Source organism: Hyperolius riggenbachi, chromosome 10 (genome assembly GCF_040937935.1).
Source record: "Hyperolius riggenbachi isolate aHypRig1 chromosome 10, aHypRig1.pri, whole genome shotgun sequence".
Classification (NCBI taxonomy): Eukaryota; Metazoa; Chordata; class Amphibia; order Anura; family Hyperoliidae; genus Hyperolius; species Hyperolius riggenbachi.
In genome coordinates, this window is record NC_090655.1 from 239,464,772 (window position 1) to 239,486,759 (window position 21,988).

Below are 21,988 nucleotides of genomic sequence, written 5' to 3' on the forward strand. Positions count from 1 at the left end.
TACATTGAAGCAATAATTAGACAGAATCAGGGTAAGTGGCAGCAGGATGTTGCTGTGGTAGCCGCCTGCCCTCCTTTATTTTTTAATAAGGCTGAAAATACAGCTTCCTGGCAGTATTGTGAAGCTATATGTGTCCATCAGATCACAGTATTAGTTGCGTGTGCCTCCCAGATAGCAGTATTAGGTAGCTGTGTGTGTCCCCCAGATAGTAGCATAAGGCACTGTAGGCGTGTGCGCCCTCCAGCTAGCAGTATTAGGTAGCTGTGTGTGCCCCCAGATAGCATATTAGGTAGCTGTGTGTGTCACCCAGATAGCAGTATTAGGTAGCGGTGTGGGCCACCAGATAGCAGTATTAGGTAGCAGAAATGACATAGTGGGAGAGTCCTGTTTGTTTCCCCCTCCCCCCTTCATTGGTCACTCCAGACCGCTGCTCAAGAAAGCATCCTCAGATCCAGATGCTTTGAGCAGCTACAGACCTGTCTCCAACCTCCCCTTTCTGGGGAAAGTTATTGAAAAGGCTGCTCCTCACTTGAATCTATGCTGCTCCTCCACAGGATTTATACTGTGCCTCCCCAGGATCTATTTTCCTCTCTACATTCTATGCTGCTCCTCCCCAGATTCCACCTCACCCCCTCCCCCATCCAGATCTATGCTGCTCCTCTTCTCCAGGATCCATGCTGCTTCTCCCCAGATGCTATGCTGCTACTCCCCAGGATTTATGTCGCTCGCCCCCATATTCTGTGCCAGTGATGGCTAATCTTGGCACTCCAGATGTGTTGGAACTGCAAGTCCCATGAGGCATTGCAATACTCTGACAGCTCTAAGCATAACTCTGGGAGGCAGAGGCATGATGGGATTTGTAGTTTGGTGACAACTGGAGTGCCAAGGTTAGCCATTACTGTTTTATGCTGCTCCTCCCCCCCAGGATCTATGCCGCTCCTCCGCAGGATCTATGCTGCTTCTCCCCAGATGCTATGCTGCTCCTCCCCAGATTCTAGCCCCCCCATCTATGCTCCTCCTCCCCATGACCTATGCGGCTTCACCCCAGGTTCTATGCTGCTTCTCTCCACATCTACAGTATGCTGCTCCTCCCCAGGATCTGTGCTGCTTCTCTTTATATCTATGCTGCTCCTCCCAAGCCTGAAGCAACAAGAGACAAGTCTTGTTGGTTTTATATATAAATGCTTTTAATATTTTTTACACAACAAAAATAAAAGCTTTCAACTTACATCACGTGTGCCTATAATCATCCAAATAACATTTTTTATACAACAAGTTTTGGGATTCCTCGCCGTCTTAAAGCCATCAACTACTGTTTTTCTACTTAATTTTATTCATTTTAATTTATTATGATATTAAGCAGTAAAAGTAAAATTAATCAGGAGCATGTGAAGTATAACAAATAAACATTTGTTCTCATGGAGCACCTCCTGCTGGTGTGACTGGTGAGTTGCGGAAGTAAAAGTCTTCTCACTTTACTGCTGTAGCATACAGACCTCTAACCTTGTAAGTGCCAAGTCTCCTGACTCTGTGTATGATTGGCAATTCACTCTGGGGGGGGGGGGGGGGGGGGGCGGAAACACAGAAACTGTGAAAATAAAACCAAGAGCAGTCACATGACAAGGTGGGTGGGGCCATCAGAGAGCTTTCAACAGCCACTAAATGTCAGCAGGAACAGAGCCAGGAATGATGTCACAGAGATGTCACCACTGGAGTTCCCTGGAGATAAAAGAAGCCAGCAAATCCCTCCTCCCACCAGACTCATCCTATAGCTTATGGGCGGAGCAATCTCTTAAAGACTCCTTCCCATCATCTGGTTTTCTAGTGACAGAAGAGGTCAGCCTGTGAAATATCACTCCAGAGGTACAGATATAAATTCTGCGCTCTGAGACCTCACTTCCTGTGCAGGAATGGCAGCTCGGATTACACATTTTGTTTTTTTTTTAATGTCCACAGAGCCAAAATCACAACAGACCCAGAAGGGTCACCATCCCCAATCATTGTTCCCCTTCCATAATCAGCAGCCGGCAATATCAGCTGCTTCTAATTTCAGTGCAGATGAGTTCTTGTCTGCGTGTGTCTTCATGTGCTTCAGAAGGATTCTCCCGTGTGTTTCCTCAAGTGCTGATAAAGGTTTCTACACTCAAGAAATCATTTCCCACATGCTGAACATGCATGAGGCTTCTCACCTGTGTGAGTTTTCATGTGTCTCAGAAGATTTCTATTCTCAGAAAAACTTTTACCACATTCAGAACAAGAAAAAGGACGCTCCCCAGTGTGGATTTTCATGCGCCTATGAAGGCTACTCTTATCAGACAAACATTTCCCACACTCTGAGCATGAATAAGGCCTCTCACCTGTATGACTTTTAAGGTGTCTTAGAAGATTACACTTCCCAGAAAATCCTTTCCCACACTCTGAACATAAGAAAAGAATGTGTGCCTGTGTGACAAGCCTGATGCCTAAAAAGGTTACTCTTCCAAGTGAAGTTTTTCCCACATTCTGAACATGAAAAGGGTTGAACGCCTGTGTGACATGCCTGATGCCTAACAAGGTTAGCCTTGTGTGCAAAACATTTCCCGCACTCTGAACATGAAAAGGGCTGCTCACCTGTGTGTCTTCTCATGTGCTTAAGAAGATGTCCGCGGCAACTAAAGCATTTCCCACACTCTGAACATGAAGACTGATACTTGTCTGTTTGGCATTTCTTGTTTGTAAGAAGGTGTTCTTTATGAGCATGGGCTTTTCTACAGCTCTGGTGGGGACAAAGATCTGTTTTAGAAAGAAAGTCTTTCCCACACTCCAAACATGAATAAGGCCTCTCACTTGTATGTTTTCTGAAGAGTCTAACAAGTTTACTCTTTGCTGAAAAACTCTTCCCACATTCTGAACATAAAAAAGGTTGCACCCCTGTGTGACATACCTGATGTTTAATAAGGTGACTCTTCAGAATGAAGTCTTTCCCACACTCTGCGCATGAATAAGGCCTCTCGCCTGTGCGACCTCTGAAGTGTCTAACAAGGTCAGTCTTTGCTGAATATCACTTTCCACACTCTGAACATGAAAAGGGTTGCTCGCCTCTATGTCTTTTCATGTGCTTAACAAGAGCTCCACTCTCAGCAAAACTTTTCCCACATTCTGAGCATAAATAAGGCTTTTCCCCTGTGTGACATCTGAAGTGTACAACAAGGTCACCCTTTGCTGAAAAATTCTTCCCACACTGTGAACATGAAAAGGGTGCTCGCCTGTGTGACGTGCCTGATGCTTAATAAGGTGACTCTTCTGAAAGAAGTCTTTCCCACATTCTGAACATGAATAAGGCCTCTCACCTGTGTGACTTATAATGTGTCTAAGAAGATTTTGCTTTGTTAAATATCTCTTCCCACACTCTGAACAGGAGAAACGAGGCTCCCTTTCATGAGTTCTCTGTTGATTATAAAGGTTTCCTTAAGTAACAACATGTTTATCACAGTGTAAGCATGAAAAAGGATGCTCACTTTTGTGAGTTTTCTGGTGTTGCAAAAGTTCATTATTCTCAGTGAAACCTTTCCCACACTCTGAACATGAATAAGGATGCCACTCTCTGTGTTTTAAGATGTAGAGCGAAAGTGGATCTCCTACTAAACCTTTCACCACATTCAGAACATGATAACTGTTTACCAGCTCCACACCTATCAGCATGTGTGTTATTGGCAGAGTGCTCAGCATTAGATGCAACTTTTATAGAATGTGATTGGTCAGAAGATTCCCCAGGATCAGAGGGTGATCCACCTGCACTGTGATCTCTATGATGTGAATTTCCATTGATTGGAGAACATTGTGTGATGTCATCATCTTCTGTAGCGCCACCTGGAGGTGGAATAGGATGGACCTCCAAGGGGATCCTCACATAATTTCTGTCTGTTGGGGGAACAAATATAAAACAATGTTTATAGTTCCTGCTTTGTAGTTGGGACTCCTGTATGCTGCTCTAGTAGGCAGAAGTGTCACAGAGCTCCAGCATAGATTTGACTACAAAAGAAAATGACGACATGAAACGAAAACATATAAAGCGACGTAAAATGATGAGATACATGTGCATGTGAAGCCCCAATAATACTTACAACCAGGCTGTGTTAATTTTTCCCACTGTAAGGGCCAATTTTCACTAGGACCGAATGTGGCCCAAACCAGCACCCTATCGGCAGGGCTTCCCCTCAGGCAAGTCAGGCAAATGCTATCTCTGCAGTCAGAGTGTAGTAACTGTCACGGATAACCAATCACAGCTGATAAATCTCTGTGGGCCAGAGAAATTCTTCTGAGTGCCGGGAACAGATTCAAAAGTTAAATAGTTCAATAAATTTGTCTGATTAGAGTGAGATCTGAAAAGTATTAAAAACTGACATTATTCACTGAAGATAGCAAAAACTTTAAACCTAAATTTTTAAATTTAACATTAAAAATAACACTATGATATTCCATACGGTTCTAATTAGGATTATTAAAACATTTCTTTAACTCAACAACTTCTTTTCACTTTAGCGTTGCTTTAAAACAGGTAGTGCGTACATTGAAGAAAATAACCATAGCATGCTGTGACACGTCCATGTATAATCATATTATTTGGTGAAAAAATGACCTTTCACACGGTGTACAGTATCTCATCCTTATTTGTTGGTACTATAATGTTATACTGAGGAATGGAGATGGGCCTTCCATATGGTGTACAACATCTCCTCCTCATTTGTTGGTACTAGGATGTTATACTGAGGAATGGAGATGGACCTTCCATATGGTGTACAGTATCTCCTCCTCATTTGTTGGTGCTATGATGTTATACCGAGGAATAGAGATGGACCTTTCATATAATGTACAGTATCTCATCCTCATTTGTTGGTACTATGATGTTATACTGAGGAATGGAGATGGGTCTTTCATATGGTGTACAGTGTTTCCTCATTTGTTGGTACTATGATGTTATACTGAGGAATGGAGATGGGCCTTTCATATGGTGTACAGTATCTCCTCCTCATTTGTTGGTGCTATGATGTTATACTGAGGAATGGAGATGGGCCTTTTCATATGGTGCACAGTATCTCCTCCTCATTTGTTGGTGCTATGATGTTATACTGAGGAATGGAGATGGACCTTTCATATGGTGTACAGTATCTCCTCCTCATTTGTTGGTACTATGATGCTATACTGAGGAATGGAGATGGGACTTTCATATAATGTACAGTATCGCCTCGTCATTTGTTGGTGCTGAGGTTATACTGAGGAATGGAGATGGGCCTTCCATATGGTGTACAGTATCCCCTCCTCATTTGTTGGTACTATGATGTTATAGTGAGGAATGGAGATGGGCCTTTCATATGGTGCACAGTATCTCCTCCTCATTTGTCGGTGCTATGATGTTATACTGAGGAATGGAGATGGGCCTTTTCATATGGTGTACAGTATCTCCTCCATATTTGTTGGTGCTATGATGTTATACCGAGGAATAGAGATGGACCTTTCATATGGTGTACAGTATCTCCTCCTCATTTGTTGGTACTATGGTGTTATACTGAGGAATGGAGATGGGACTTTCATATGGTGTACAGTATCTCCTCCTCATTTGTTGGTACTATGATGTTATACTGAGGAATGGAGATGGACCTTTCATATGGTGTACAGTATCTCCTCCTCATGTGTTGGTGCTATGATGTTATACTGAGGAATGGAGATGGACCTTTCATATGGTGTATAGTATCTCCTCCTCATTTGTTGATACTATGATGTTATACTGAGGAATGGAGATGGGACTTTCATATGGTGTACAGTATCTCCTCCTCATTTGTTGGCACTATGATGTTTCATTGTGGAAAGGAGATTCAACAACTGAGGTAAATATCTAACTTTTTAATTAATAATTTAACTAATTATTTTTATGACTTCAGGTGTAGTCTAATAGTATCTTAGCCTGATGTTCAAGTGTTACAGTCCAGTGCTAATACAGCTGATCTGATGAGAGGAATAATTCTTGATAGGCAATCCTATAACAACTTTTGTGAACACAAATGTAATGATATAATAATTGTCATATATAGGTAATACTAAATCAACCTATTTTGCTGCTATGATGCGCTTACACATGAACAGACATCTTACTCTTGAAAACTGAAGTAAGACTACATCAGTATCAGTTTACAATACATCAGGTAAGGTTATTTCTTTCCCTGAAACTGGCATTCCTAATTCACTGGACACCATCATGTCCCCCTCCCCCATACACTGCCGGCCACCCATCACTTCTGTCTCCTCTTCTATGTCATCTTCTTGTTCTTTTTTCACTTCCGATGTTATATAAATCAGTTTTTATCCTAAAACCACAACGTTACATGAGAAGCCATATTTAACTCATTATAATTCATGAACAGAGTTTGGAGTCACTGTTGAGTACAGTAGACCCACATATCCACCTACCTGATAATGATGGGGGGTGGTGGTATCTTCCTTTGGAAAATCCTGGAAAAAAAGAGGACCTTTACATCTCTCTGGTGGGGTTCTGTTACTGCATCCATCTGTGGGAGACAAACACTGATTTAATAGATTACTTCTATGTGTTTATCAGATGATGGGGGATGTAGGTGGTCCCTCTGTACTGTTCTTGCCTTTACAAGAAATGAAAGTATTTTCTTACCCAGTGATGTGAGAGGCAGATGATTCTCCATTGTGGTGTCCTTACAATATATAAGTATTGCCACTCCTGCAAGGAGATATAGAGACACCCTGACAGGAAGCTGACACACACACAGTGATAGTTACCATACAAGCACATCCCTTGCTGTTACTGGATAATATCCCATAATTCCCAGCACTGCTCACCTTTCTTTTCAGCAGCTCCATCATCTTGTCAATGAGTTCTACAATCTTCTTCACGTTTTTTCTCTCAGATATCAGGGAGTGAGGTGGTCGCTCAGTGATAGGGGATGATCCATGGCGATGGTTGCTAGGTGTCAGTAGCCCACCAGATGTCTCCTTCTCTATTTTATAATTCTGTAAAAACATATTCAATAACAGTCACCATATATATTCCCAGAATCCTCCTTACCTCTCCAGTGAGCTGTGTCAATAGAAATAAGAGTGATTTCATATAACCTTCCCAGAATCCTCCTCACCTCTCCAGTCACCAGCTGGATGATCTCCAGGGTGAGTTGTAATATCCTCTCCATCATGTGACTCCAGTCCTCCATTCTCAGTGATGTGGTCATTTGATTTACTGGAAAGGCCTTTCTCTGTAGAGCAATAATACAGAATAGGTGGACAAATCATAGATCAGAAAACCACACACTTTTCTGCCCTGACTTATAGAGGAGGAGTCCCGGGTCGCTATTCTAGTGACTCCTATGTAGGAGCCACTTATGAAAGTTTTATACCTACTTTATGTGCTTCAGTGACTTTGTCTCAGTCAACGTGCAGAAGAAGATTGTTTTTATTGTAGTATGTATGGTGCTATATGAATTTATATATTTCTCTTACTACACCATAAATAGCCCACCTCTTCTATTGGGATATTAGGGTTTCACTGTTCCTTACATATTGCTGGTTATGTTTTTTAGGATGGGGATGATGTTCCAAGTAACAAGGGGGAACAGGAGGTGACATAATGGTCCCAGAGCCAGGGACTAATTGGTAACAAGGCATTATCTCTGCCTGGTCACTGTAGAGACATGGCTCTCACCACCTATCACCCTGTACTGGCCACACATAGCAGAAGCAGTCTATCACCAGTCACACTGACTAGAGGCATTCCAACCAGTCTTCTGTCCAGTATCGTGTGACCTGCCAGCTCATGCATCTACAATGGTAACTGGAGGAAGGATACCTTCCCCCTAGACTGCTGGATGCCTCCCTGTGCTGATATCTGATTGCAGGACTGGGAAGAAAAGTGCAATGGCTAAAAGGGGTACTGACTAAAGGGAAGAGAATAGTAGTGTATAGTGTAAGAAACTGTATGTTGGTTGCTATTGGCAGCAACACAACACACCTTTATTCCGGCACCAGCAACTCATTAGTAAGAGCTGCAAACACGACTCTCATCACAAGCAGTATAGGAGATAGAACTTCTTAGGCATCTTCAAAGGTTCAGGTGTTTATTCAGTAAACAGATATACAGATACAGTTTGTTACATCTTTAGCCAAGCAGATTATTCTGTAGTAAGTCTTTTGCGTTGCGGCTTCATGATTACCTTCCTGATGAATGGTAATCAGGTTATCTTCTTATGTCTATCCTACGTTCCATCTACACTATCTATATACAGCATACAAAATGTCAAAACATAAATAAAGTAAAGGTTGAGGCAGGAGGCAGAAAGTAAGTAAACTCTGAAGCCTATCTCCTGCTTTTAATACTCAGAGTTAAATGTGACATCATCTGAGCCATACCTTCACCCCTACAATTAGCTCAGACCCCTTGTGGTGTCATAACACACACCTACTTAATTAATATTCTGCTCGCTCTATAACCTATATACAAAGAATGCAAAATTTGGTAAATATGTCTGTTTACTTTTCCCGCGGCTTAACTGTTGGGGGCAATTAGACCAGTGGCCTTGCCCAAAGAACAGGTTCCTGGTAACTGCCAGCCTTGGAAATGTTTAGTACCAGTTCTGCTGAAAATCAGAACTGTCTCTTTTCTCTCTAAGAGAAAATCCCCTTAAAGGGCAATTCTGCACACCAAGCCTTTTCCCACTGACTCAGTTCAAATAACTGAGGCCTACTTAAATTATAAAAATCCCCCCTAAAAAGGTTTGCTCTGCAGATCCCTGCTTCTGATTCAAACAGCACCTGTTTTCTTTTCATTTCACTTTTCGATGCTCGTGCTCACACACCTTCTCTGCTCTAGGTGGTTATCCCTCGGAGAGAGGGCAAGACCTCTAGGCCTTACGGTAACTAGGCTATCTGGGAATGCCCTACTTCTAGGTCCCTATATACCACATTCTCAGCATTTGCGTCACTTGCGTATCACTTACAAACTTGCATGATCACAGAAAAGTAAAACTTGTTTGTCTGTTAAGCAGAGAAGCAGTGCCAGGTGTCTTCTAAAAAAAACAGCCTTCAAAGGGGCACTACAATGAAAAACTGTAAAATTTTAAATATGTACAAACATATACAAATAAGAAGTACTTTTTTTTCCAGAGTAAAATGAGCCATAAATTACTTTTCTCCTATGTTGCTGTCACTTACAGTAGGTAGTAGAAATTTGACAGAAGTGACAGGTTTTGGACTAGTCCATCTCTTTATAGAGGATTCTCAGCATGGCTTTTATTCTTTATAAAGATATTCCCGAAAAAGAATTTAAACAATGATGCTGGCCAGCTTCCTGAAAATCCCCTATAAAGCGATGGGCTAGTCCAAAACCTTTCACTTCTGTCAGATTTCTACTACTTTCTGTAAGTGACAGCAACATAGGGGAAAAGTAATTTATGGCTCATTTTACTCTGGAAAAAAATGTACTTCTTATTTGTCCATGTTTGCACATATTTTAAATTTTACAGTTTTTCACTGTAGTGCCCCTTTAAACAATCAGCCCCATCATAGGTACTGCTGAAACTTATACCCATAACCCCGTATGTTGCTTAATTTGGAAATATTGGTTCATGAGATTGTTTATGAGGCACCAATCTCTGAACCATGTTAATTTGTTTGCGTAATTTCACACACAAACTCACCTGTATAATGATTCCCAAGATTGCCACCCCCATCACTACGACCAGTGGATGTAGGAAGACATTTTGAATTGTAGAGGCCCAGTCCGAGTGTCCCTGGAATATCGCCAGAAACCTTTTCCACCAGGTCAGACTGGAACTCACCTGATTATATTTGGGTTCAACCTCTTTAAGATCGCCTTGATCATGATGAAATATCACCTCTAGTTTAGTGTTCTGTTTAACCGTTTTAACAAAGTGTGATCTTGTGTCAAAACCTGTACCCATTTGTCCCATGGCGTGTTATCTATCAGGATGGGCACTTCCTGTGGAGCTTTGAACTTAAGAGTTTTCCTAACAATTTGAGGAATAACGTAGTCAAACCTGGATGACTTGATCCATATGGGATCTCCGCTCACACAATATGTTCCCCTTGAAAGATCAACCTTATCGGAACAATTATGAAAATGTACCATGAATGTGTCATTAGACCTCATGTTTAAAAAAACAAACTTTTCCTTGAGCCACCGGAGATATTAGTTTGGCTTTAGGAGGGATCTTTTGAATGGCAGCTGCGCATTCTGTGTTATTGAGCCAGCAGGCTTCCTCACTAAATCGGACTTGCCCTGGCAAACACAGGTAGGTACCTCTCTGAGAATTGCCAGCATAACGACAAATCTACTTGTTTCACCTCCCCGTCTAGCACCAAAAAATGTTGACCTCTCAGGTCATGGTGTAAGACGTGTTGAGGAAACAGGTGTACCCAGGGATACTGGAAAAACTACCTGGGTTTCTCGGTCGGTAGGAACTAAGGAAGTAGCGGTGCATAAAAAATTTCGCACCCTATCCATTTGTTTACCCACACATCTCAGTGCCTCCATGCAAAAGATCCCTCTCCACAGGAAAATCGATAAATCGCTCCGAGTCAAGTCTCAGCTGTAAAGGAGTTTTACCTTCTGACAAGGCTTGAGCCATTATCTTAAAATCTGCTGTTAACTCGGTCTGCATTGACAGGCATGCTGTTTCCCATGCATGACTCCTATCATGTGCAATCATTTTCTGAAGAATTATTTGAATGTGCCTTTGAGTGTACCCCTGAACTTTATATGTGTTGTGCGTTAACTGTTCCAAAACCAAGTTCAGATGATGTTGGGCACCCACGTTCTGTTGTCCCAATGTGCCTAATTGTTGAATGACCTCTGTCATCCCTTCTATGTCTACACAGCCCCCATTCCAGCGCCCATGTCTCCCAAGATGGTATCTGCTACATCCCAGGACCTCCTTCTGGCTACACTATTCCCTGTGGAATGTGCCCATGACATAAAAGCATGTACCAGGGTGGCAGCGACAGTGCTGCAGTTAGGGTAGATATTACCCACTCTTCGAAGTTAATCTGCCAAGTGATCAATTGAAGCTGGGCCTCAATAACTGGAGTTAACTGAAAAGGGCCACTTTTTACAACCTGATGTGTATCACATGACGGTAGGTGGGGTTCCTGGGTAGTCACTGGCAGAGTGACTACCTGAGCTTTAGGAGTTGTGGGAACCCCCACTTTTACTGTCACAGTTCCCCTTCTCATTATGCAAGATCTATTTGGACCTTTAAACTCTAGGGACTGTGGGATGCAAAAACCGTATATCCATGGTCCTTCATCCTCCTGTACTAAGGGCGCTATTTTTAAACTCCCCCGATTTTAGTCCCATCACCCTTCCCTCATAAAGAGTCCCCGGGGTGCTACCTGATGTATCCCAGGATTCTACCTCTCTACTCCAAAAAGTCCCCTGATCCATTAAACTCACGTCCCATGCTAACCTTGTGGCCCTCCTCAGAAGAATACAGTAGGTACTCTTTCTTCTGGGAAATTGTTTAGCATCTCAATGACAAAAGATGTCCTCAACTGTCCTGATTGGACCTTTGCCCCCCTTATGTCCTGAGGCAAAATGCGTACCTTAGGTCGGGAAGAATGTACTCTCTGCAATCGTTCAATTAAGAGTACCTCCTCACTTACCCATCTAGCATGAGGATAAGTGCTTGAATAGGGACTGTGTGGTATTGTCTCGTGTTGTGACCCGTGTAGTGAGGATGTTACCTGTGTTGACACTCCCTTCCTCGGGTCACCTGCACTGTGGCTGGATCTCGATTTTTACTTCTCGTTTCGAGAACCAAAACCCCTCGGCTTTCCAGCCTTTACGTGTGTATAGTTGTCTCAGAGACACCCTCTGTTGGCTGTTAGAGAGTGTGATATTGTTCACTGCTTCTCTCCTGTAGGAGAAATGACGCTTCCTGCTCGTTCCTCTCCAATCTAGAACCATCTCACTCTGGATAACCAAGACAAGGTAATCCTGAACAACACACTCCACCTTTTGCATGTACCCATTGTACTGCAATGTACCTTTTAACAAAACTTTGGATCGGTGCATTGGTTCCGGGAGTGTGACATTCCACAGCATATTTACGCTGCCGTTCACATCACCCATCCAGCACACCTGACCCTTCATACCTTTCATCAACATTGTGCCATGAAATTTGCTTCCATCTGGCACGAGTGATCTTTTCCTCCTTCCCGGTTCCGTCCAGTCGGGCCAATCAGAGGGAAGTGGAAGAGGATCAGCCTCTTTTTCTCCAAACATTAACATGCTTGGGCCTGGTGTTCTCATTAACCCCTTATTGTTCATGAGAATGTCCTCTCTTCAGTCTCCTAGGACGAAATGGCAGCCTAGGATCACCATCAGCACGGTACTCTTCATTATAAAAGCACCTCCTTGGGAAAGAAAAACATTAGCAATTTGCATTATGCTTTGCTCAGTTTTTTAGTCTCTTTCCGATCTCAGAAATCTCACTGTTCTCCAACACCGGATTGGCCTCTGGAAACTGTCTCTTATCCGACTGACATGTCTGTCTTTGTTGCCGGCATCTCTGCTTTCTAGACTCCATATCGCCAAACTCCTGAAAGCGAAATACAAACAAATCAATTCTTATTAATGATTTGGGTTTCGCCCTGCAGCTTGTACTCTGTACACTTTAGATTGATCAATATATACCATAGTTGATCTTGTTGCTTTATGGTTCTCATGAACTCGGTTTACTCTTTTTGGTAGACTGGAGCTAAACTCATCTCCACTACCTAAGTACTATCCTAAGTACTTACCTTTTTTTAAAATATGCTCCCGCGGACTTCACCTTTGGAAGCTCTCACCTCATTGCAAACTCTTCCCCCACAATCCCCCTTCTGTACATACTCGGCCGTAGTATGCAAAGAGTACGGATGACACACACCTGTTGCTGCTTTGCAGGTGAGCTTGCAATGCTCTTACTAATTTTCGCATTTACTTACCTAGAACTCCATTGAGCACTACCAGCTCTGCTAGAAGTCCTGTTTGCTGTACCATCTGACCAATGTCTGCCAATGCTACTCCCTCCATACTATAAAAAATGGCTACCACCCTGTAGGAAGGTGCGCTTTGCACTTTAACTATACAGGGTGCAGGGCTAAGCAGTCCAGCTTCATATGCCTGTATGCGGATCCCTGAATGCCCACTTGGTAGGTAGTCATATGGCAGACACTGTACTGATACACTGTCACTCTGTAAATGGCAATTCCTCCTTCTTTATAATTGCCCCATGAACTGCTTTCAGTTCTGTTTTGTGTTAAACTGGATAGGAGCTGGAAAAACAACTATATTAGACCAATCAGTGGACAAAACGAAAACACGCCAACTGACCAGCATTGACCCCTTTGTCAAGCCCCGGCCCTGTCCACGACAAAAACCCGAAAAAACGTGGCGACGGACACCTGGATTGGTCAACTCTTGTTTTTTCCAACTTCGGTACCCTTATGTACCCTTATGAACCATCCCCCCTTTCTCTATTGGGAACCCATGCTGCACCCCTCGTTAAGGTGCCTCACTTAAAGGAATAATCCCATAAGTAACCCTGTCCAGATACCCCCCCCCCCCCCCGATTCACTCCTGCAAATCATCCCTTGGGTAATATCTGACTTCTATGTGCCTCCATGCACCTTGCTGGAAAACACTCCTTTCAGTGACCATGCTACTGCTTGGTTAACGTATTCTGGCATTCCTTTGGGAAAATAATCTGGAATCCGAGATACTCTGTAGAGTGTCTCCCCCACGGATCCCCCCTTGATCAGCTGCCCTGTGCACGGTGCAGTGTGCACAGCTCTGATACCTGGATCTCTGGCATCTCCTGTCCCCCTTCCTATTCATGATGGGGGCGTGCCATGACGTGGGCTCTCCCAGCACCACCCCCTCTCACTTTGGGGGTGGCATTTCCCTGCACTGTCTCCATTTTTAGTCCTGGAATGCCAGCCAAGATGGCTACTATGCAATCTCCCATAACAACCTCCCAATCCTATATACTTTAGGAAAGAAAAAAAAACCGTAAGAAAAAACATTGTATATGCACACTAGACATGTTATCATCTTTACACATTCCAGAAAATTAGCATCCCGCTCCATACACCCTCGGATGCCTGCGAGAAAAAACACACACAAGAAAAATACCACAGCAGTTTGTCCCACACAATTTCACAGCTGTAACTCTAAACTTCTTCATACATTAGAGTGACCCAGTGGCATGCGGCTGCATTCCTGTGTGCCCAGCGCACCCAGAAAAAAAACATCGTGCTCCGGGCAAATCTCTCCACAAATACAGCAGAAACTAAAAAAAAAAACAGCCATCAGCGTACCTCGGACATAACTCAGAACTATACAGATAACATAGAACTTTGCCTGGAATTTGGAATGACAATGAAAAAAACTGAACAAATCTTACAGTTGTTAGCATATGTCCGCAGACACAAAACACCTTAACCATGCTCCCCCCCAATCTGTAGAGAGGGGGGTGGGGGCGCTGTATTGGCCCACACAACTAAACCTACACTCTGCAATCCTGGAAAATAACAGTGAAATATAGCCCTAAACTATGCAGAAGTTAATATATATATATATATATATATATATATATATATATATATATATATATATATATATATATAATATATATATATATATATATAGCACCGAACTATGACCAAATCACTATGTCAAATCACATGTACGCGGCCCACACTGGAGCTGCAGCAACAAACATTCCCAAAATAACATACAGACAGACAGAAATATCCCATACTCCCCCCCCCCCCCCCTTCGGGAGAAAAAATCCTCACATGTAGAAACTCAAACTCACTGAGCTGACCACAAACTCTGAATAGATTATAACACAATATAAGCAAAAACGTCATACTTGCCTGGTCAGCGGACGTTCTACACTCGACTGCCAGTTCCGATCAGCTGTGGCAACTTTACCACGAATCTCTGGACGCACCTGGAGCTCCTGAGTCTCACTTCGCTCAGTCGATCGGACTCCCCCGTGGCAATTGCCCTGCCGTGTCTGGGAGCGCTCCGTAGCTCGGATTCTTTTTAGGCATGTAACTGCGTGTACATCGCAGTTGAACTTCAAAGTCCAAGAGACTCGCCGCTGATCACTACTCGAACTGCAGTCCGTGTGCTGGCTCACGCACACCACTTATCCGCTCGATAAGTCTGTCCGCGTCTTCTCCGTGTTGCTGTGAAATTTCTCTGTAGACTGAATACTATCTATGGCCCGGCCCTTCTCTGCCTTTTCTGCTAGACAGCACTGGGTTTAACAGCACCAATTGTAAGAAACTATACGTTGGTTGCTATTGGCAACAACACGACACAACAACAACAACAACAAATAACATTTGTAAAGCGCTTTTCTCCCGTGGGACTCAAAGCGCATAAGCATGGCTCCGACCATCGTGGTACAGAGGAAGAAATTTTATAAGTCTGGAAATGCCAGGCTAAACAGGTGGCTTTTCAATCTGGATTTGAATAGCTCCAGGGATGGTGCTGTCTTTACTGGGTGTGGTAGGGAGTTCCAGAGAGTAGGGGCAGCATGGCAGAAGGCTCTATCTCCAGATTTTTTGAGGTGCACTCTGGGAGTGACCAAGTTTACAGAACTTGCTGATCTGAGGTTGTGAGAGGTGTGGTGCAGCTTTAGCAAGTCCTTCATGTATCCAGGGCCCAGACTGTGCAGGGATTTGAATGTCAGCAGTCCAATCTTGAAGAGTATTCTCCATTCTACTGGTAGCCAGTGCAGTGAGCGAAGGATCGGTGTAATGTGACAGTGGCGAGGCTGGTTTGTTAGCAATCTGGCAGCAGAATTCTGCACTAATTGCAGGCGACGCAGGTCCTTTTTGGGGAGGCCAACATAAAGGGCATTGCAGTAGTCCAGTCGTGATGTGATGAAGGCGTGGACTAGGGTTGGAAGATCCTCTGGGGGAATCAGATGTTTAATCTTTGCAATGTTCTTCAGATGAAAGAAGGAGGATTTAACTACAGATGAAATTTGGTTTCTGAAACTCAATTCCCCATCGATTAGTACGCCAAGGCTGCGCACAAGGTTGGAGCTGTTTATGTCTGAATTCCCAATCCTGATTGGTGTTGCTTTAGGATAGAGCTGTTTTGATGGCGGGCACTGGCCTTGGACAAACAGGACCTCAGTTTTGTCAGCATTCAGTTTCAACCAGTTATCATTCATCCATGCCTGTAGCTCAGCTAAGCAAGAGTTTATTTTTGGGGTAGGGTCTGTTCCACCAGGTTTGAAGGACAGGTATAGCTGTGTGTCATCGGCGTAGCAGTGGTACGTCAGGCCAAGTCGTTGGATAAGTGTGCCGAGTGTCAACATGTAGATTGCAAACAGCAGAGGGGATAGGATTGATCCTTGTGGCACTCCGAATTGTAGAGGTGCAGGTTTGGACATTATAGGTCCTAGGGATACTCTCTGTGTTCTGTCAGTCAGGAATGATCTGAACCACTGGAGGACTGATCCACTGATGCCACAGTACTCCTGCAGTCTGTTAAGCAGGATTTCATGGTCAACTGTATCAAAAGCCGCTGAGAGATCCAACAGGATTAGGATGGAGCATTCCCCTCTGTCCCTTGCCATGAGCAGATCGTTGCAGACTTGGATGAGGGCTGTTTCACAGCTGTGGTGTTTCTTAAAGCCAGATTGTAGAGGGTCCAGGATGTTGTTTACTGACAGCCTGGTTTCAAGTTGCAGATGGACAGCCTTTTCAATAACTTTACCTAAGAAGGGGAGGTTGGAGACAGGTCTGTAGCTGCTCATAGCATCTGGATCCATGGAAGGTTTTTTAAGAAGAGGCTTGATGATTCCTTCTTTTAGAGAGGTAGGAAACCTCCCTGCTTGCAGAGAGCAATTTACTATTTTGTGAAATGCTGGACCAAGCAGGTCAGGGCATTTCAGCATATGTTTAGTTGGTCCAGGGTCCAGGTCGCAGGTTGTCTGGCGGAGGCGACGGAGGATGTCTGAGATCTCTTCCTCACTAATACTTTTGAAGTCAGTCCAGGGTGTTAGGTTGTTTTTGCAGCTATTTCCAGGAGTTGCATGAGTCTTGGGTGCTGTGGATTGAATGAGAGACCGAATAGAGGATACTTTGTCAGCAAAGTAGCAAGCAAATTTCTCACATAGCTCCTTTGAGGGAGTTATAGTAGGTTTTAGACAGGATGGATTACATAGTCTATCAACTGTGCGGAATAGTTGGGCTGGTCTGTTGGTGGCCTTTGCGATCTCCTGTGATAGGTAGAAGGATTTTTTCTTGGTGATCGCATTTTGGTAGTTTTCCAGGTGAGAGACAAGGGTGTGTTTATCTTTTGAATTCTGGGATTTTCGCCACTTCCTTTCTAGTCTGCGCACTTCTTTCTTCATGTCCTTTAGTGAGCTGTCAAACCACCGTGCATGGTGAAGTGGTGTAGACCGTTTAATGCGAACTGGAGTAAGGGCGTCATAGGCAGATGACACTGCATGGTTGTACATTAGGGCCATGGAGTCTGGGTCTGCGCAATGATTGGTTAATGCGTCGACACACCTTTATTCCGGCACCAGCAACTCATTAGTAAGAGCTGCAAACACGACTCTCATCACAGCAAGCAGCATAGGAGATAGAACTTCTTTAGGTGTCTTCAAAGGTTCAGGTGTTTATTCAGTAAACAGATACAGTTTGTTACATCTTTAGCCAAGCAGATTATTCTGTAGTAAGTCTTTTGCGTTGCAGCTTCTGACCACACACTGGTGAATGGTAATCAGGTTATCTTCTTATGTCTATCCTACGTTCCATCTACACTACTTATATACAGCATACAAAATGTCAAAACAAAAATAAAGTAAAGGTTGAGGCAGGAGGCAGAAAGTAAGTAAACTCTGCAGCCTATCTCCTGCTTTTAATATTCGTCACTACAGAGTTAAACGTGACATCATCTGAGCCATACCTTCACCCCTACAATCGGCTCAGACCCCTTGTGGTGTCATAACACACACCTACTTAATTAATATCCTGCTTGCTCTATAACCTGTATACAAAAAATGCAATGTTTTGTAAATATGGCTTTGTTTACTGTTCCCGCGGCTTAACTGTTGGGGGCAGTTAGACCGGTGTCCTTGCCCAAAGAACAGGTTCCTGGTAACTGCCAGCCTTGGAAGTGTTTAGTACCAGTCCTGCTGAAAATCAGAACTGTTTCTTTTCTCTCTAAGAGAAAATTCAAATAACTGAGGCCTACTTAAATTATAACATATAGTATTGTACAACAACAATAATAATGAGTGGCTGTTGTAGGGACATTAGAGTGTAAACTCCTGTGGTGCAGGGATGATGGGAAGGGATCACTGTACAGCACCGTGGAGCACTCTCACCTTGCAGCGCTGGGTCCCCGGTTCGAATTCCAGCCAGGTCAACATCTGCCATAAGTTTGTATGTTCTCCTCGTATCTGTGTGGGTTTCATCCGGGCACTCTGGTTTCATCCCACATCCCTCAAACTTGTAGATAAGTAATCCACACACTGTAATGCAGGGACAACAGCTCCTCAGGTATACTAAACCTGGTCACAGGCCGGTGCCAAGTCTCAGGCCGGATCGCTTACACAGCCCTGGAAGCGTTGTGTGAGCAATGACTATGGTAGGGACTAGATTGTGAGCCCCCTCTGAGGGACAGTTAGTGACAAGACAATATATACTCTGCATTAGGAATAATCACAGATATGCAAAATCTTCTGAGTTGATGCAAATGTTTATTTAAATATATGCAGCTTGAAAATAGACCAATCAATTTAAAGCTGGGTTTAAATTGATTGGCCCATTTTCAAACGGCATACATTTGCATAATTTCAGAATAATTTGCATCTCATTGATCAACCCTACTCTGTGCAGCGCTGCATAATATGTTGGTGCTATATAAATACCTAAATATAAATGTATACTAATACTGTGTGACTGTGGTGAGGACATTAGAGTGTAAGCTCCTGTGGTGCAGAGACTGATGGGAAGGGATCAGTGCTCTCTGTACATTGCTGTGGAATGTCAGAGCTATATAAATGCATAATGATAATAGTGTGTGACTGTGATGAGGACAGAGGCATATCTAGAGGGGTGCAGGCATAGCTTGTGCCATGGGCACCAAAGCACCATGGCTGCCTCCTCCTCCTCCCTCGTGCTTTACTTTCATACTCTTATACTGCAGGACATCTCTCACTACTTATACTTAGGGGGGGGGGGGATTATACTAGGGGGACACCTGTCACCACCTATACTGAGGGAATCTTTGGGGGGTACTCATACTAGGGGAACCCTCTCACCTGCATTGCATATGCTGGAGGTCAACTCTCAGCACTTATGCTAAAGAAGGCTACTTATACTGGGGAGACACCTCTAACTACATATACTGGTAGGGCAACCTAAACTGGGGACTACCTATACTGGGTGAACTACCTCTGGCTACCTATATTAAGCTGTCACCTCTGGTTACTTATACTTGGGGGGCTAGCTCTAGCAAGCTATACTTGGGGGGGCTACTTATACGGGGAGGGGGTAAACTTGTCTTATTACCTTTGCTGAGAGGGCAGCCTAAACTGGTTGACTACCTATACTGAGAAGGCTACTTCAGGCTATCTATACTAGGGGGCGACCTCTGGCCATTTGGCTGCTTATACTGGGTGACTACCTCAGGGGTTCAATTTCAGTGTTTGCCATAGGCGCTATATTACCCAGATACACCTCTGCATTAGAGTGTAAGCTCCTGTGGTGCAGAGATGATGGGAAGGGATCAGTGATCTCTCTACAGTGTATATATCGCAGCAGCTGGTGATGGGGAGGAGACACGGGGGTGTGATGTGTTACAGGGTATGTAAATTCTTCCTGTACTATGATATCTACAAACAAAACAGATAAAATAAAGTTCTCTGTCCTTACCGCCTCGGCTGTCAGCACCAGCAATGTCTTCTTTCTACTTCCTCCAGCCTCCTCTATAACTTCCTGTCTGTGGCTCCTCCCCTTCCTGGCCCTGCATTGCACTGTGTATGTGTGTGGGATGAGGCTGCAGAGATCACAGGTCTCCCCACAACCAACAACAGATGAGACTAGTGGTGAACATCTCTTATCCTATATAATAAAGTGCCTGTCCTGCTTTCACCTGTGTCCCTGCGTTGTGCCTGAGTGGCACACGGACAGACTCAGGACGGAGGAGGTGCGGGCATACGCGTGGGTCGCGGAAGTGCAAATGCAGGTGTCGCGCGCATGCACGTGTTGCGGGGGGGGGGGGGGGGTTACATGGCCAAGGCATAGTGCATGTTTATCAACGGGCAGGCCCTTTAACTAGTAATAATTATGAGATCTCTCCTTGGACTCCCATTATCTGTTCCAGGGTCATTTCCAAGATATGCCTGGATAGTGTACTGGTCAAGAGCACCACCCCTGACATATATGACCAAGGTTTGAAGGTCTTCCTATTCCGTAAGCCAGTACCTATGTAGTAAGGAGTCCGAGGCAAGACTCCCTAACAATGCAGGTTGGCCTATTGAGCACGCTCTTAGTGGATGCAGCTCCCAAGTGCTTTGAGTCCAAGAGGAGAAAAGGGCTATAAAAATATTGGTATTATTATTCAGATATCTCACTGTAAGGTCACAGCACATATAATTACGGTCGGTGTACAGACTGCTGTTACTTGGGTAAGGGCAGCACCGCTGGTTGCGTATGAGAGAAATCGGCGCAGGAAACTTGGGCGCAGGAGAGGAATCATTCTTTGCGTTCCCGGCCACAATAGCTCCCTGTATGCTGTTATATGCTATGTGCTATATGCTATAGCAGCATAGAGGGCGCTATTGTGGCTGGGAACGCGAAGAATCACTCGCGTTCCCGGCCTGTCGGCTCCTGTCGCCGAAACTGGAAGTGGTTGCCGGCGGGGCCAGGAGCATCGGAGTGAGTCTATGTGGGCACCGCTCAGCTGCAGGAAGCTGCTGGAAGTCCCAGGTGAGTAGAACTCATTTTTTTTTAGCAGACTTAAGCGCCCCTTTAAATACTATTCCCCCTCCAGGCCGCCATGGATAGTGGGGAATGAAATAATTTGGCTTCCAGCAATTGCTTGAAGCTGAATTATTGTGTTTTAAAAGTAACTTCAGCTCAGTCTTCTGACGTCGCCGACGTTACTCCCTGTGCGCCCAAGTCTCCTGTGCTGGATTCACTGTGTTCGCCGCTGTTTTGCCTGAAGGCTGTTGTTCCATTTTGTGAATTGTAATAGGACTTTGGATGTCTACCTGTTATTGTTGCCCTCTGGGTTTTTTTTTTATAAAGGTAAGTCTAAGCGGGAGATTATGGCTAGAATCTCAGAACATGTATATTGGTGCTATAGAAAATCACTCCTCCTCTCCTGTCAGCAGGCGCTTCAACCTCCTGCATGGAGGAGAGTTTAGCTGTATAGGATTTGTGTGCTGGACCAGATACATTAAACCATTAGAGGAGGTTATTTTGATTGCCTCGTCTGGGAAAGAAACATGATGGATTTTTGTGCTGGGGGCCCCCAGGTATTAATCACCCCATAGGGTTTGCCCCATTGTTACGATTTGAGTGTTTCTCTGCAGCCCTGCCTTGGGGCATAGTACATCTCTGACAGACCGAGTGATGCGGCGTGACCTGAATATGAGCTCCCATTCAGCTGGCTTTGTGTGGAGCTGTGATCCATCCATTGCCGCTCGCTCTGCACATCAGCTGGCATCAGGACACAAGGGGGTGCTGCAGGGCTTACATTTGAAAAAACGCTCTCTACTCTCACACAGAACCCTCTGCTAGCAGTGCCTAACGCTTAACCCCCCCACCTGGTGGTGCCTAACCCTTAATCCCTCACTGGTGGTGCCTAACCCTTAACCCTACCTGGTGGCGCATAACCCTTAAACCCCCCTCCCCCCAGTGAGCAACTAACCTGAACCCCCCC

General features: G+C 44.3%; 1 protein-coding gene across 1 annotated transcript; it reads right to left on the reverse strand.

Moving 5' to 3' along the window:
* Nucleotides 1-2,151: 2,151 nt before the first annotated feature.
* On the reverse strand, nt 2,152-3,681 carry LOC137536978 (gastrula zinc finger protein XlCGF57.1-like). Its single transcript, XM_068259142.1, has 4 exons — nt 3,498-3,681; nt 3,246-3,446; nt 2,476-3,033; nt 2,152-2,417 (listed from the first exon to the last, which is right to left on the reverse strand). Exons 1-4 carry the CDS (start codon nt 3,679-3,681, stop codon nt 2,152-2,154), a joined length of 1,209 nt encoding a protein of 402 aa, XP_068115243.1.
* Nucleotides 3,682-21,988: the final 18,307 nt, after the last annotated feature.

Bases quoted from the DNA above. Each gene is read 5' to 3' on its own strand.
- LOC137536978 (XM_068259142.1), bottom strand. From the start codon at position 3,681: ATGCTGATAGGTGTGGAGCTGGTAAACAGTTATCATGTTCTGAATGTG. The intron at 3,447-3,497 runs GTGAGCATCCTT...TTGTTACTTAAG, and splicing joins ACACCAGAAAACTCACAAAA to GAAACCTTTATAATCAACAG. The intron at 3,034-3,245 runs GCGAGCACCCTT...AGTGATATTCAG, and splicing joins GCATCAGGCACGTCACACAG to CAAAGACTGACCTTGTTAGA.